At 37.3% G+C, this 18,207-nt stretch overlaps 1 protein-coding gene across 1 annotated transcript in view; it reads left to right on the top strand.

Moving 5' to 3' along the window:
• Positions 1 to 18,207, top strand: part of CIP2A (cell proliferation regulating inhibitor of protein phosphatase 2A) — a 45,759-nt gene that overhangs the window by 18,921 nt on the left and 8,631 nt on the right. Inside the window, exons 9-16 of the mRNA XM_006090082.3 lie at positions 2,053 to 2,271; positions 4,553 to 4,712; positions 6,699 to 6,840; positions 7,912 to 8,011; positions 9,544 to 9,662; positions 12,667 to 12,862; positions 13,330 to 13,404; positions 13,498 to 13,608. Coding sequence (XP_006090144.3) covers positions 2,053 to 2,271; positions 4,553 to 4,712; positions 6,699 to 6,840; positions 7,912 to 8,011; positions 9,544 to 9,662; positions 12,667 to 12,862; positions 13,330 to 13,404; positions 13,498 to 13,608 — 1,122 coding nt within the window. The remainder of the gene's footprint in view (positions 1 to 2,052; positions 2,272 to 4,552; positions 4,713 to 6,698; positions 6,841 to 7,911; positions 8,012 to 9,543; positions 9,663 to 12,666; positions 12,863 to 13,329; positions 13,405 to 13,497; positions 13,609 to 18,207) is intronic.

Genomic DNA, 18,207 nt, shown 5'->3' with positions numbered 1-18,207 from the left:
GACCAGTCATTCTGCCATTCGGTCCATTTGCATATTGCCCGTTTATTATATAGGATTTTGCCCTATAGCAAAACAGATACCCATTAAAATACCAACGACATACTTCACAGACCTAGAACGAACTCTTCAAAAATTCATCTGGAATAAAAAAAGACCCCGAGTAGCTGCAGCGATCCTGAGAAAGAACAAAGTAGGTGGGATCTCAGTGCCAGATGTCAAGCTGTATTACAAAGCCACTGTTCTCAAAACTGCCTGGTACTGGCACAAGAACAGACATATAGATCAATGGAATAGAATAGAGAACCCAGAAATCGACCTGAACCAATATGCTCAATTAATATTTGACAAAGGAGGCAAGAACGTACAATGGAGTCAAGACAGTCTCTTCAATAAATAGTGCTGGGAAAATTGGACCGATACATGCAAAAAATGAAACTAGACCAACAACTTACACCATACACAAAAATAAACTCAAAATGGATAAAGGACTTAAATGTAAGATGGGAAACCATAAAAATACTAGAGGAATCCAAAGGCAACAAAATCTCAGACATATGCCGAAGCAATATCTTCACCGATACATCTCCTAGGGCACTGGAAACTAAAGAGAAAATAAACAAATGGGACTACTACATCAAAATAAAAAGCTTCTGCACAGCAAAAGAAACCATCAACAAAACAACAAGAAATCCCACTGCATGGGAGAACATATTTGCCAATGATATCACCAATAAGGGTTTAATCTCCAACATTTATAGGTAACTCATACAACTTAACAAAAGGAAGATAAACAATCCAATCAAAAAATGGGCAAAGGACCTAAATAGACACTTTTCAAAAGAGGACATTCAGAAAGCCAAGAGACATATGAAAACATGCTCCAAGTCACTAATCATCAGAGAGATGCAAATCAAAACAACAATGAGGTACCATCTCACACAAGTCAGAATGGCTATCATCAACAAATCAAAAAACAAGTGCTAGAGAGGATGCGGAGAAAAAGGAACACTCATGCACTACTGGTGGGAATGCAGAGTGGTGCAGCCACTATGGAAGACAGAATGGAGTTCCCTCAAAAAGTTAAAAATGGAACTCTCATTTGACCCATTGATCCCACTGCTAGGAATATATCCCAAGAAACCAGAAACACCAATCAGAAAGGATATATGCATCCCTATGTTCATAGCAGCACAATTTAACATAGCTAAGATTTGGAAACAACCTAAGTGCCCATCAACGGATGAATGGATTAGGAAACTGGTACATATACACAATGGAATACTATGCTGCTATAAAAAAGGAATTCTTACCATTTGCAACAGCATGGATGGAACTGGAGAGCATTATGCTAAGTGAAATAAGCCAGTCAGTGAAAGAAAAATACCACATGATCTCACTCATTTATGGATAATAAAGGCCATTATAAACTGATGAACAAAAATAGATACAGAGGCAGAGCAGCATTAAACAGATTGTCAAACTTCAGCAGGAAGGGGGGGGGGGGGTAAGAGATCAACCAAAGGACTTGTTTGTATGCATATAAGCATAACCAGTGGACACAAGACACTGGAGGGTAGGGGAGGCTGGGGGAAGGTCTAGGGGAAAAAAGGGAGACAAATGTACTACTCTTTGTAATATTTTAAGTAATAAAAAACATTTAAAAAATAAAATAATAAAGCATATATACAATTTTGACGGCAAAAAAACACACAACAGATATACATATCAAAGGTAAGGTTTGGTCAAGTTGGGGGAACTGCCTTCTGCTGTTCAGCTGTTTGTCCAGCAGCAGGTAATAACATTAGATTTTCAGGTTTGGGGAAATGCCCTCAGCTGTCTGGCAGCAGGCAATAATATGTATCTTCAGCCCTGCTGAAGTCTCAAGGTTCATCAACATTTTGATGAACTTCTTGCATTTATGACCTGCTGGAATTAGCTCCCAGCAAAGTATTTTCTTTAAAAATGTATGTCAGGTTCAGTTTTTATAATTGGATTGCTTTGTGCACTAAAGTCTAAGGAATTGACATTTAATGAAGACTTTATATTGCACAGGTTTTAGAATTACTTCTTGCCTTCTGTTCAGTGACTCAGCTGCGCCATGTGCTCACTCAGATGATATTTGAACAATCTCCATCTGGCAACACTGTTCTGGGAAGCCGTTCTAAATGTGCAGAACCTACTGTAGCTCTACTTCGTTGGTCAAGCCAACCCTTGGATGGGTCAGAAAACTGTTCTATTTTAGCATTGGAGCTGTTTAAGGAAATATTTGAGGTAATATTTGACAATTTGACTTCCATTTTTATGATTCTCAGTGAACAGTTGTTTTAAAAAATGTTCATAATAAACTTAAAGTTGTTCATATATTTTAGGAAAACTTTTCCATTACTAGGCTCCCTAACATTCAGCTACTGAATTTCTTTTCTCTGGCAAAATCACAAATATTAGTGTTTTCTCTTTTATATATATACTAGAGGCCCGGTGCACAAAAATTTGTGCACTCGGGGTGCGGGGGGGGGGACCAGCCCGGCCTGTGCCCTCTCACAGTCTGGGACCCCTCGGGAGATAACGACCTGCCGGCTTAGGCCTGCTCCCGGGTGGCAGAGGGCAGGCCCAATCACTAGGTGCAGCCCCTGGTCAGGCTCAGAGCAGGGCCGATTGGGGAGTTGGGGCGCCACCCCGTCACACACAGAGCAGAGCCGATCAGGGGGTTGGTGCGCCGCACCCTGTCAAACACAGAGCCGCAGGGTAATCGGGATTGGGGAGCTCCCCCCTATCAGGCACAGAGCAGGGCTGATCAGGGTGTTGGGGCGCCTTCCCCTGTCAGGAACAGAGCAGGGCGGATAGGGAGGTAGTGGCCCCACCCCCTGTCACACACAGAGCCGCAGGGCAATCAGGGGATTGGGGAACTCCCCCCTATCAGGCACAGAGCAGGGCTGATCAGGGGGTTGGGGCACCTTCCCCTGTCACAAACAGAGCAGGGCGGATAGAGAGGTTGTGGCCCCGCCCCCTGTCACACACAGAGCCTCAGGGCGATCAGGGGATTGGGGAGCTCCCCCCTATCAGGCACAGAGCAGGGCTTATCAGGGGGTTTGGGCTCTGCCCCCTGTCACGCTGATCCCGGTGCCGGGAGGCATATTACCCTTTTACTATATAGGATAGAGGCCTGGTGCATGGGTAGGGGCTGGCTGGTTTGCCCTGAAGGGTGTCCTGGATCAGGGTGGGGGTCCCCACTGGGGTGCCTGGCCAGTCTGGGTGAGGGGCTGAGGGCTGTTTTCCGGAAGCGGGTGACTGAAGCTCCCAACCGCTCCTTTTTTTCTTTTTTTTTTTTTTATTCTGGGCCAGCTTTAGCTCTGATGCCTTGCTGCTGAAAGCAGGTTTCTGGCCTTTGGTCTGGCTGGCTTACAGTCCGGCTGGTTTCTGGGTTTTTGTTTAGCTTCTTATTTGCAACATAGTACATAGTTGCTTAGCTTCTATATTTGCAACATAGTTGCTTAGAGTTGCAGCTGAGAGGCCAGCAAGTCAGGCGGGGAACATTGGAGTCTGCCATCACTGGAGCAAGCAAGCCTCCCTGTTCGCTTCAGTGCATGGCTGCCGGCCGCCATCTTGGCTGGCAGTTAATTTGCATATTGCCCTGATTAGCCAATGGGAAGGGTAGCGGTTGCACGCTAATTACCATGTTTCTCTTTTATTAGTGTAGATACTGAATAGCTTATATATACTCCTTTCAGTGTAATAAGTAAAGGTTTATGGTTTGTATGTTTGACTATTTTTTGAAATAATCACATTCTGTCTGTCTCAGTAGATACTGTCTGCTCTCTTTATTAGCCTTTTGAGTTGATTAACAGAGGAACATTGTATTGAGTCAGTGAAGTAGCATGGAGCACGCCAGGCATGTCTAGACACTTAGGATACAGACAAAATTCCTTCTATAGAGTCCATTATATTCTAGCAGATTCTACTACCAGGGTTATTTTGTATTCTCCACTATTCTCCCTGTTTTTACCCATTCTGCCTACCCTCATTCTCTTCCTAGAATGTTTCCCCTTCCCTTCCTAGATCCTATGCACAAACAAATACGTATGAATGATTAAATATATTTGTTAGGAATTATGCACAAGTTGTTTTTTCTGTTTTATATTGGTCTTGCCTGTTAAGTCAGTTTTAGTATTTAAAGAGCCCTTTGAGATTCTTGATGGGAATTATTTGTGGTTGTAAAGCATTAAAACTAGTGTCTATTTAATTATTGTAATTACATTTAGCAAGTTCAGGATATTTGTTTTTAGTACACTTTATAATAATTTTAAATCACAAGTATAATCTATTTAGAAATTGTTTGCAGTTGATTAACCCAAAACCTTATTGTTCCATTTGAAGAAAAGATCATCATAGTCTCGATACTGGATAAGGGTAGATTTTAAATAGACACAGGTCAATGAACTATTAAGTAAAAAATTTAAAGAGAACATTGTAGCTTTGTTATGACTATTTCTGCATTCTGTATTCCATCTTTTGTTTTGTTTTTAATCGGTGGTGGTGGTTATATTTATTCCAGGATGTCATAGATAGTGCTAACAGTTCCTTAGCTGACCGTTTTGTGACCCTTCTGCTGCCTACAGTCCTTGATCAGCTTCAGTTCACAGATCAAAATCTAGATGAGGCCTTAATAAGAAAAAAATGTGAAAGGATGATCAAAGCCACTGAAGTTTTATTAAATATCCTTTACTATTATAAATATGGAAACTAAATAACCTCTCACTTTTTTCCCCAGCATTGTATTTACTGCATTTTTGTCTTTGGTTATAATTTTGTGACTTCTCATGCTTGTATCTATTCACAATTATTGAACTGAAGTTTAAATATAGAACTAATTCTCAATGAATAATTTCTATAAAAGTTATTCAGACATTTTTTTCCTTATTTTTGTGCAAAACTTTTAAGCTAAAGAACATTTTCAAAAATGCATTTTAAACTTGATTTAGATATTTTTATCATTTTAGATTAGGATCTATATTCTAAAATAACTGCCCTTTCACTTTCTTCTGATGCTAATAGTTGCCTCTGGATGATTTGTGGTGCCATCTTTGGTGGAATGTATCAGAATAAATAAATGTTGATAAAGGTGTCATTGTTTTAGCTCAGTAAATTTTAGCTGTGTTTTAAAAATTAAAGCATAAATGTTTTTAATAAAGGTGACATCACACTTGATTATAAAACAGACAAATGTTATCAAGACAAATTAATTCATTAAAAAAAAAAAGACCTTGAGTAAAATTAGTATCACTGCTTAACTTCTATTTACTGATTTTCTTAGGTCTTTCTTTGTTAGCTTTTGTTTTTTTTAGATCAGCTGATTCTAACCCTCCAAAAAAGTCCAAATCTCAATTTTTAAAAAATTTAATAATGCTTTTTAAAAAATTATCAGCAAGAAACCACTATATTTGAGCCAAATCTCTTGCATTTGGCTAGTTAGGTTTTTTTGTATCTCAAAGCAAGAAGAATTTGCTCAACTTTGTCCTGCCCTAGAACAAACACCACATCTCTTTCCACTCCTCTCCGAGCTGCTGCTGCTTAATTCCCTTCTTCCTTTATAGCAGTGACTCTCAATGTGGGCTGTTTATTAGAATCAGTAGGAGGACATTTTAAAAATACTGACACCAGAATCTTACTTTCAGAGATTCTAATTTAACGAGTGGGGAGGAGTGTTTATGATTATTTGTTTAAACTACTTAGGTGATTCTGACAGACAGCCAGAATTGAAAACCATTGCTATAGAGATAAATGATTACTTTGCTTGACCTTACAGATATCCATAATATGTTCAGTCCTTCTCTTAATGATTGGTACCTATTTATTTATTTATTTATGAGAGAGAGAGAAACATCAATTTGTTCACTTATTTATGCATTCATTGGTTGATTCTTGTATGTGCCCTGACCAGGGATCAAACCCGCAACCTTGGCATATCAGGACAGTGCTCTAACTCACTGAGCTACCAGGTCAGAGGAAAACTTGACTCTTTAAAATGATAAATCCTATATATTAAAAGCCTAATATGCTAAGTGTCCAACCGTTTGTTCGACCAGTTGCTCTGATGTGCACTGACCACCCGGGGGCAGACGCTCCGACCGGTAGGTAAGCTTGCTGCCGGGGTCCAGCCGATCGGGCCTGGGCAAGACGGGCCAGACATGCCCTGGAGCCCTCCTGCAATCCCTCCCCGGCCCTGATCGTGCACCGGTGGGGTCCCTCGGGCTGACCTCTGCCCTCTTGCAATTCAGGACCCCTCTGGTACATTGGAGAGCCAGTTTTGGCCCAATCCCCGCAGGCCAGGCCGAGGGGCCCCATGCACTGGGCCTCTAGTATTCAAAATAACTTAAAATATAAAAGTATGAGAAAATAACTTCCTTTAGTTCAGTAAGTATTTACTGAACCATTGTGATGCCTGCTAGCAAAAGACTCCCATCTAGTAGAGGAACATTCTTTCGGTTTCACCTTTGAGTCTGAAACTTTTGGTGTCAGTCTCATCACTTACCTGTCACTTAAATGCTCTTAGCTCTAGTTTTCTAATCTGTCATTGAGCTAATGTAACAATACACCAGATTTCAGTGAGATAGTTTGCATGAAATCATCCTCAATGCTGTAAAGTGCTATACAAATATAGGCTTTTTGAGAAATTTTTTGTGTGCCTTAACAAAACTTACCTCTATGTGGAGACGACACTCTAAAAGTGAATGTTGCAAAAATTCTGACTACTGTCAAATGTACCACTCTGATAGAACAACAGTTTACATATGGCAAGATTGATTTGGGGTTTGGAACAAAGGTCGCTGATTCTGAATTGGGGTAAGTATATGAAATTCAAATTGTGAAATGGTACAGCCAAACTTAATAAAAATAAAAAGATGTAGTGATTCTCATCCCTTTTGGAAGCATATCCTTGGGGTATGTTCTATTTACTCAAGGTGTAGTGGAGAATTAAAAATAATTTCATAATGATTTTTTAGAAAATCTATTTAATCCATAGATCACATGCTTCTGAAGAAGGATATTAACATTTGGTTTATTTTTCATTGTTTAGGTTTGTTTCATCATGTTTTAATTTATTGTGATTATCTAAGGGTCTTTTATACTCCTGAACATTTCTGGAGGTCTTTTTGACATTGCCTTAGGAACTGTTTTTATGTCCATTTAGTTCTATATGTTTAAATGCAAAAGCATGACAAAACGTGTAGTTTTTATCATGAGCAAATTAGTCACTGCTGTAAGTTTTCTAATAACAAAGACAACGCTTCTACCTTAGCATGTTAAGATTTCTGGTTAAAAGTGGCATAGTAATGGGATTACTTTATCCCCCTCCTCCCACATGAATTAAGTCCATCTGACAAGTATTTATTGAGGACCAGCTAAGTGTTAGACACTACGATTTGTTCCAATTTTCATAAATATAATTGTCAGAATTGCATTCTTCAATAACAAGGATTATCTTTTTACTTTTTTGTACTCCCGTTTGGGTATAGTTTAGTATAATTCATTCAGTAAATTTAGGTATTACACCGTTGCCCTCTATTGTTGACATTCCAGTGGCAAAACTAAGAATTAAATGGGTCATGTTACCAATGCTGCTAGTAATTTGAAGCAGAAAGTTGAGGCATGGTGGTATTTGAGAATAGAAAAAAAAATTCCATCAGAACTATTAATGCTGATTTATTCTCTTTGGGTCTTGAGTTTAAAGGATGTTGGTCTCTGATATTTTTACTTTTCAGTAATATTTTACTTCTCAAAAGAAACAATACTGTATCTTTTGAGATTTAAAAACAAAGGTGTTGGTTTTCATTTTCTTTAAAATTATGTACAAAAATAAACTCTAAGGAAATTTTTAGTTAACTAATTTAAATATGACTTTTTTTTTTTAAGCAAACTTGCTGCTGATGTAATTTTGAAAACTCTTGATTTGATGAACAGACTTAAACATTTAGTTCCTGGTATGGAAGTAAGCTTCTACAAAATCCTTCAGGTGAGTTTATATACTTCAAATAATTGTAATTATTCATATGTAAATGCTTCCTAATATATGTTTTTGTTTTAAAATTCTTAATTTTTAGATTATTTTCTTAGAATTGGCATCAGAATAAAGCTTAAAGTTATTAATTGTTTTAAGTAGCTATAATATTCTTACTACACAGTTATGTTACATTTTTGCAGAAACTGAATGTAAGTGCTCCTGGTTCTAATGTACAGAATATTCATGATAGCGACAATTCTTAAGTCTTTTTCTTTTTTGTGTCCTACTTCAGTTTTCTTCATTTATTTTTGTTGACGTTATGGTGATGAGGGGAGTGGTATTTGTGTGAGGGTTTGTTTTTAGTTTGAGTTGATGAGGTAGGATATTAAGGGGGTAGGGAGACATTTGGAAGAAAAGGACTTGATTATGAATGATAAGATTAGAGAGGCTGTGCAGAAAATAGCTAACTCACAAATATAAATGATAGTAGCTGAATAAGAGCTCTAGATGTTTACCTTGGTATCCACAAAACCTGCTTTATAATAGATATTTAACAACAATGTGAGCATTAAGTTACTATAATAAGTTAACAAAGATGGTTCTCATATCTCTATAGACAGGGTAGAAGCCAAAACTGAAACCTTAGGCTGGGGCCACTTGTACACTGTAAGAGCATAATGCTTAAGAGACAGGGTGGGTACTTGTACACTTTAAGAGCATAATGCCTAAGAGACAGGGTTTAGTTATTGACTCCACTACTTATTAGTCACTGCAGACTTGAGCCAGTTATTTTGCCTCTCTGAGCTCCAGGTTCCTGACTACAAAATGCAAATAATGATCCCCCTCCATGGGAGCAATTATGGTAGGTTACCATGGGGATTACAAAGATAAAGTCCAGCTCTTATCATGGTTCTGTGGCATTAGATTATATTTGAATACCTATAAGACACTCAACATTGTACTAGTAAAATGTTGATCGTTATAAAGGATTCATGTTGTAATGTTTTTCTCAAACTGATTTTATGTTAGTTCTTAGGGGATTTTTTTCATAATAGCTGGTTTGGGGCTTACAGTATTAATATAAAATATTTACTGACATGAAAGACTTATACTTTAACTATAATTGTTTTAATCACTAAATTAAAAAATTGAGTTCATTTGAATTTTACTTTAACTTTTTAATTTAATTTGCAAATGATTAGCCAGTTTTTCTTTTAAATGGTAGTTAGAAAAAGAAAATAATTGAAAACATTAGTCAGTTGTAGTCAGATGTTAAATTCCTCAAAATATTTAAGACATGATTTTCATAGGCAGTCAAAAACACTCAAAGTCTTTGCCAGATTTTTAAAGCTAATGTTAGTATTGATTGCCAAGACAATTATAACAAGGTAAAAACTAATAAATACATTCAAACATCAGATAGAAACACTTTAGACTTCACCTAAAATTATTTTATGATTTACTCTGATTATTCACCTTACTCTAAAAGACCTGACATTATTTATTCTTTCTGCCTCTTGTTTTCTGGTTTCTGATTTGCTTAGGATCCACGCCTGATAACTCCTTTGGCTTTTGCTTTAACATCAGATAATAGAGAACAAGTCCAGTCTGGATTGGGAATATTATTGGAAGCTGCTCCACTGCCAGATTTTCCTGCTTTAGTGTGAGTTGTCATCATTTGCAGTACATCTCTTGTAGTGCTGGAATATCCTGCTGTGTTTCCTTAATAGGCCTCAATACAGCCAGGTTAGAAAATTAGTGAAATGAAGACTTCATTGTAACAGTAATTTTTCAAGTAATTAAAATTTGATTCCAACTGAAAAGACCAGGTATATGTATACTCAGGGAAAAGCTAGATCCAGATGGTTAAATATGTTATGCAGCTCCTGTCTCTCACCACTTCTTTTTAATGTAGTAGACTCGGACTAAGCTTACATCCTACCAGTTTAGTTCCTCCCTACAAAAAGCTTTTCCTTCTCAACTGTTTAAGTAAGTCTAAGCATCACTGTCATTGACCAAATCCGGGTCATTTGCCAAGGAGGGCACCTTGGCAAATGCCAAGGATTTAGATATGAGAACTACATGAACTGGAGGTTGGGAGTTAGGGAATGTGGGAGGTTGGAGGTAGGGGGTGAGAGGATTCCCAAAGAAAAGTTCTGTGCTTTTATCAGAAAGTGGAATCAATAATGGCCAAGCAGAATTATCCACTATACTCATTAATTTCAAACATTAAGAGAATATTTGCTATTAGGTTTGAAAAACAAACAAAATGTCTAGTAGGGTTATGCTTTAAAAAGTTGAAGTGCTTTGTATAAATGTATTTGCAAAAGTAGTTTGAATAAACTGAAGCAGTGGTAAGTAGGTAAAACATTTGTACATGCGAGATGTCAGCAAACTAACCAGCAGACAGGAGCCTGTTTTTGTAAATAAAGTGTTACTGGAATAGGCCCATATCCACTCATTTTCATACTGTCTGTATTGTCTGTCTATATTCATGATATGACATCATAGTTGGGCAGTTCTAACAAAGATTATATAGACCAGGAGTGAGGAACCTTTTTTCTCCCAAGGGCCATTTGATTTTTATAACATCATTCGAGGGACATACAAAATTATCAACATAAAATTAGCCTACTACACTTAATTAGCTCCCCCCTAATGCCTTTGGGGACCTTATATGGCCTGTAGGCCGGATGTTTTCCACTCCTGGATAGACCCTCAAGCCTAAAATACTTTCTGCCTTGTCCTTTAAGAAAAAGTTTGCTAACCTCTGCTACTTCTATTAACTGACTTAGCAAACTCATTTTTCAGAAGTAATTTACGGAAAACAAGACCTAGAGATCACTTAATCAAATTACCTTCTTATTTTTTTTAATCCTCACCCAAGGAATGAAGATATTTTTTCCATTGATTTTTAGAAAGAGTGGAAGGGATGGGGAAAAAGGAGAGAGAGAGAGAGAGAGAGAAAGGAGAGAGAGAGAGAGAGAGAAACATTGATGTATTAGAGATACGTCTATTGGTTACTTTCTGCAATCCTTCCGTCCACAAGCCAACACTAACCCCGTGGTCGGCAAACTGCGGCTCGCTAGCCACATGCGGCTCTTTGGCCCCTTGAGTGTGCCTCTTCCTAAGCCTTAGGAGTACCCTAATTAAGTTAATAACAATGTACCTACCTATATAGTTTAAGTTTAAAAAATTTGGTTCTCAAAAGAAATTTCAATCGTTCTACTGTTGATATTTGGCTCTGTTGACTAATGAGTTTGCTGACCACTGCTCTAACCATTCAGCAACTGGCCATGGCAAAAGTCCCTTAACTTTTTAAATATATGTGTGTGTGTGTGTGTGTGTGTGTGTGTGTGTGTGTGTGTGTGTATTTTTTTTTTTTTCAGGGAGAGGGAGACAGAGATACATCAGTGATGAGAGAGTTATCAATCTGCTGCCTCCTGCATGCCCCCTAGTGGGGATAGAGTTCGAAACTCGGGCTTCTGACCTGACCTCCTAGTTCATGGGTCAACCCTCAACCTCTGAACTACACTGGCCAGGCTCCCTTCATTTTATAATAAATATTTTTTAAGAAACAAATGGACAAATAGGGAGCTTCTCAAGTCACAAGATAGAAATGGTGGTAGCCTGCTTGCTTCAGCTGTGGTAATCTGATATGAAGCAAAATCCCCACACTTCAGAATGGGAAGTTTCAGCATCACTGAAAGTGGGAGTTCATCTTCTATATCTGTATATGTCGCCTTCCCACCATTTCACGTCTTGGCTGTCCTTGTCTTACTTGTATTGTATAATTTGCTCTTTGGAAACTTTCAGGTGTCCATTTATATCTATTTATACCTTTGTTTACATTGCCTTAGACAGTTTAATAAGGTGAAATTATATGATGGATGGATGGTGGGTGGGTGTGTAGGTAGGTTTTTTTGGTGTGTGTAAATTTTATTTAAATATTTAACAGACATCCGGTAAGGGCCAGCTATGTGGCAGGTTCTCTCCTAGGCATTTCGGACATTGCAGTGAACTAGGGGGCCTTCTGTCATGATGTCTACATTCTAGTTGGGAGACAAGTAAGTTTTATAATGTGCAGATCATTATGAGTAGAGGGACCTCTATGAGGAAGGGAATTTAAAATGAGACCTGATGATAAGGAGGAACCAACACTATGCAGATCTGGTGGGACAAGTGTTCTATATAAAGCAGCAGCTTATAAAGGCTCTGAGGCAGGAATAGACAGGGTAAATAGAAGGGGTGGAATGTAAGTCAAGTTTGTGAGAACATATACTGAGGGAGAAAGGGAAAGGGTGAAGACCATAGGTAAAGGCCAGGTGATGTTACCATACCAATGGTAACAATGTTCTCACCACTATCAATAATGTTGTACTTAATTTTTATAAATAAATTCACACTCACCAACTAGTTCTAGTGCCTCCAAACCAGACGTAGAGTAGTTTTTATGAAGGGTTGTAAGTAGGAAAGAGTTTCCTCTAGCAAATTTAGATATTTCCCAAAATCCCACTTCATCATAGATTCCAAGATTATTTCAAAAATATTTGAAGACTTATATTCCCAAAAAGACCTATTCTAAAAGATTCCCCAATTCTGTACTAACTCTGTCTTTTGCTCTATTTTTATGTAATTATTTCTTATTCTTTTTGGTTCTCATTCAGACTTGGAGAAAGTATAGCAGCAAACAATGCCTATAGACAACAGGAAACAGAACATATGCCCAGGAGAATGCCTTTGCAATCATTAAATCATAATTTTCCAACATCAGTAAAATGTTCAACTCCTCCAGTTTTGAAAGATAAAATTCCTGGATTGAACATTGAGGACTTAATAGAGAAACTTCAGTCTGGAGTGGTGGTGAGTGATAAACAGCATTATAAATGGGATTCTGCTTGCTACATATCAATGAATATCAGCCCTGATTATAACAACTTTAGATGTAGATTTGATTGATGAAACTGTTTAATATAAAAAGTATCAATATTCTGGAAATTTTGGAAATAAGAAAAAATCAGCCATAAAAACCCTATATTTTAACACAGCTATCATATATCCCTACTGTTTCCCAGCCAGCCCACCCTTTCCACATCCTCAGATTAAGAAATATGTTTTAAATTCCCACAAGCATTCTAAATTTTACCCAGATATTCTCAGGCAATAGCCAGGTTAGTGAAATGTTTTGTGAATTGCCTGATATTACATTCTTTTTTTTTTTACTTGTTACTTACTAAGTTTTAATGATGCCATTTTTTAGTAGGCATTTTTGTTTATTTTGTCAGATGTTAAAATTTTCTGATTTTTGATTCAATTTTATTAAAATTTAGGTAAAGGATCAGATTAATGATGTGAGACTATCTGACATAATAGATGTATATGAGATGAAACTGTCTACATTAGCTGTGAGTACAATCTTATTTTAACTACGTGTAACAATTAAGCTTTAATGGATGTATTCCAGAAATGATGAAGATTAATGCAGTTTTTTTTTGTAGTCCAAAGACAGCAGGCTACAAGATCTCTTGGAAGCAAAAGCTCTAGCCCTTGCACAGGCTGATAGACTGATTGCTCAATATCGCTGTCAAAGAACTCAAGCAGAGACAGAGGTGTGTATAATATAAAGACTCATCTGATGAGTAGAAAAATAAATGAAGTAAAGCATGTACAAAATATTAGCTATATCTTTGTTGCTCTGATTGAAATAAATTGTCCTTAGCATTTCACATAACTATTCCCTCTGTCTTGAAACCCTTTTACCTTTAATTTTGATTACACCAGTATCTTTTGATTTTCTTTCTAATTAATGGATGTATTTTTTAAAAATCCTTACCCAAGGTTATTTTGCCATTGCTCTTTAGAGAGAATGGAAGAGAGGGAAAGGGAGAGAGAGAGAGGAAATGAGAGAGAGAAAAAGAAAACATCAATGTGTGAGAGACATCTTGATTGGTTGCCTCCTGCACATGTGGACAACTGGGGGCCAGGATCAAACCTGCAACTCAGGTACATACCCTCAACTAGGACTAGAACCTACAACCCTTCAGTGTGAGGACCAACACTCTAACCACTGAGCAATATAGGCCTAGGCTGGATATTTCTTTTTTATTATTACTTTTTAATTACAGTTGACATACAGTATTATATTAGTTTTAAACGTACAACATAGTGATTAGACATTTATATACCCTACAAGATGGGTAACCTGATGAGTCTAGTATCCATCTAATACCATATATAGTTATTATATTATTAACTACTAGAGGCCCAGTGCATGAAATTTGTGAACTCAGGGGGGGGTCCCTCAGCCCAGCCTGCACCCTCTCAAAGTCCAGGAGCCCTCAGGGGATGTCCAACTGTCATGGAGATGGGAGAGGCTCCTGCCACCACTGCTCTGCTCTCAAGCCCTGAGCCCAGCTTCTGGCACACTGACTGACCACCAGAGGGCAGCTCCTGCACTGAGCATCTGCCCCCTGGTGGTGAGTGCACATCATAGCAACCAGTCGTTTTATATATTAGCCTTTTATTATATAGGATATTACCTATTCTGTACTTTATACCCCTGTGACTATTTTTATAGCTGCCAATTTCTACTTAATTCCTTCAACTCCCCTCCCATATGGCAACCATCACTTTGTTCTCTGTATTTTTGAATTTGCTTCTGTTTTGTTTATTTTGTTTTTTCTATATCCTTTATGAGACCCTAAATGTTGAGTTATCTAAGCCCTTCGCCCTCCTTTTTTAATTTATGTATAGTTGGCATATAATGTTATTTTAGTTTCAGGTATACAATACAGTGATTCAATATTTATAAACCTTATGATGTGATCACTACAATAAGTCTAGTAACCATCTGTCACCATGCAAAGTAACACAAATCAAAACCAGAGTGCGGTACATCAAAAAGTCAACAAATGACAAGTGTTATCAAGGACGTGGAAGAAAGGGAACACTCATATACTGTTGGTGGGACTGTAAATTGGTGCAGCCATTATCAAAAACAGTTTGGAGCCCTGGCTGGTGTGACTCATTTGGTTAGAGTATCATCCATACACCTAAAGGTTGTGGGTTTGATTGCCGGTCAGGGCACATACCTAGGTTGCGGGTTCAATCCCCGATTGGGACACTGAATCAGTGTCTCTCTCTCTCTTCTTTTCTCTCTCTCTAAAATCAATAAAAAACACCTTTGGGTGAGGATAAACAAACATACAATATGAAAATTCTTCAAAAACCTGAAAATAGAACAACCATATGACCCAGCAATTCTATTGCTTGATATTTTTCTTTTCCCCTTTTTAGGTGGTCCATGATTTCAACCTATACCGGAATGCCTATGCCCCCAAATGTATATGTAGTGTCCTTTTTCTTTTTTTAAAAAATATTTTGTTGATTTTTTTACAGAGAGGAAGGGAAAGGATAGAGAGAAGCATCGATGAGAGAGAAACCTCGATCAGCTGCCTCCTGCACACCCCCTACTGGGGATGTGCCCGCAACCAAGGTACATGCCCTTGACCGGAATCGAACCTGGGACCCTTCAGTCCGCAGGCCGACGCTCTATCCACTGAGCCAAACCTGTCAGGGCTAGTGTCCTTTTTCTTATGTGCTAAATGTCTCCTTGTATTAGCTTCATTTAAATATGTGTCAAATACTGCAAACTCAGCATAACCAATACTCAATTCATCACTCTCCCTTTTTAAAATGTGTTCTTTTGTTCTGGTCAGGTGGCTCAGTCAGAGCATTGTCCTGTATACCAAAAGTTTGTAGGTTTGATTCCCAGTTAGGGCACATTCCTGGTCAATGTGCTATGGGAGGCAATTACTCGATGTTTCTCTCTGACATAGATATTTCTCTCTCTCTAAAAATGAATTTCTTATATATTCATTCCTCCAGTATTCTTACAGTTTTGCAAACAAGAAAAATGGAAATCACAATTTACCTTCTGCAATTAGTTATTTACCACTTCCAATTGATATTGCTTAAATATTACTTTTTCTGTCTTTTGTCTGTGTTCTTCCCACTATTTGCCACGAACCTTTTCATTTTTCATATGAATCACAACAGAGTGTCTAATTAGGCTTCTTACCTTCAGTCTACTGCCCTCTTTTCAGCCATCTACTACGTAGAGCAGAATTCATCTTCCTTTTATATTTGATTCTACCATCCATTCTTCCCCCACAGTGATCCCTGAGGGTATAATCTGATTCCATCACTCCTGTGCTGAACATACTATAGTGCAAGCATGTCAAACTCAAAGGCTAACACAGGACAAATAAACAAGGTTTAAGTTTATGTGGGCTGCAAAAAAACAAAAAGCTTCAATTTTCATAGAAACGTAGGTTTATTTCAATAGAGACATGCTGAATACAAAGGGCTAAAATAAATGAGTAATCGTTAACATAAAATAGTAGAGCATTTTAATAAAAATTACATTTTTTCTTGAACATTAACTTACCAGACACTGAATAACTGTACAAATTAATAAGTGTAACGCAAATAAGCCTATTTTTCTTGTTCTCTGAAAGCAAAATATTTCCTGTTGCACACACCAAACAAGTCAGTACAAGATTAATGACGTGGCAATCAGCTGCTGAAATATTTGCGGCTAGTATTAGTGGAGAAAAATGGTGCACCTGTGCATAAAGCACATAAGGGAAATGGATGCAACACGATTATAGTAATCAGTCTTTAGCAAATGTTGTAGTTCGTTATTAATAATTATGTATAACAGGATATTGTAAAAATTAAGTTATGAAATTTTTATTAAGACGTTTCTTACATACCGTTATATTGGCTGGGCTGCAAAAATATTCCTTGTGGGCCGTGAGTTTGACATGCTTGCTTTAGTGGATTACCTTTGGCTTAGAGAGCATTTAAATCCCTTAGTTTGTCATGTTAGGATTCTAACCACTTCTCACTGCACACCTTGCATTTCTGTGCATTCTCTGCAGTCAGCCATATTAGATTACTTTGCTGTTTCTGGGGCTTGACAGTCTTAGGTTTCCCTGACCTTGCACTTACTCTTCCATGTCTAGAACACCATTTCCTCTCCAACTCTTAGTAATCCTTCAGATTTTAGTTTAAATATCTCCATTTCCCAGGAAGCTACTCTGGTCTTCTCCTTCCCACACATGTTTAGTGATCCTTCCTCTATACATCTCACACTATCTGAAATTTATATGACCTCATCCCTACTCTTGATGTCAGAGACTGTTTCTGTATCTAATGGGCCCTAGCACAGTACTTGGCACTTAGTAGGTGCTGAGGAAGTTCGGCGTTGTGCTGTGTATGTACACTGAGTGCCCAGATTATTACGACCACCCCATCAGTACAATGAAGTGAATTAGTTATGCAAATAATAATAATAATAAAACCTTGAGAGTATTTGCTTAGGAAGTTTTCAATATTCATTATTTTTGGAAGTGTCAATGAAGTACTGATGGGGTGGTCATAATAATCTGGCCAGTCATAATAATCTGGCCACTCAGTGTATATGTAAATAATGAATACATTATGGGTGAGAACTTAGTGCAGTAATATGAAAATCTCAATAGATAGAAATGGAATTTAGTTAATGTAATATCACTTGTAATGAATTATAATAAAGTCTTTTGATTTTTGAAAGAGGCATTAAAATTAGTGTCAAGTACCATACCTTTTAAAACTTTTCCAAGTAAAGATATTCTAAAAAATATAAATAAATATAACCATATTTTTTATTATTTTATCATGGATTTATTTTTCTTGACTGATGATGGTATATTGAGTTTTTCATAAATTCCAATAAAGAAAATTAGTGATATTAAAATCATTTCTTCTCTCTCTTCTCATAGCACATTCTTATATCCTGTCTGTTGCACGTGACTTGAATTTACTGGAAAATTTAGTGTTTTTCTTATTTTACTGAAAAGGTTTTTTGTAAAAATAACACTAAATGAGTATTACTGCTTTACAGTCTCTGTCCTGAAAGCAGAGAATGGCTTAGGTTTTTATTTGTCACTTCAAAATAAGTAGTATTTTTTTGGACCAAAGCAGGGGGAAAGTATATTTCTTATTCTAGTTACTTTTCTGCTTCTTTGATGTTCTTTTTTCTTTAATTTTTTTTGTCACAGTTACTTTCACAATGAATCTATGTTGTGCCGCTGATTATGCTAACTTAATTTTAAATGTTTGCTTAAGCATCTGTAACATGGTTAAGATCATTTCCCAATCCT

Source organism: Myotis lucifugus, unplaced genomic scaffold (assembly GCF_000147115.1).
Source record: "Myotis lucifugus unplaced genomic scaffold, Myoluc2.0 scaffold_67, whole genome shotgun sequence".
Classification (NCBI taxonomy): domain Eukaryota; kingdom Metazoa; phylum Chordata; class Mammalia; order Chiroptera; family Vespertilionidae; genus Myotis; species Myotis lucifugus.
Note: the sequence above shows the minus strand (reverse complement) of the source record. Positions and strands in the feature narration are given on the sequence as shown.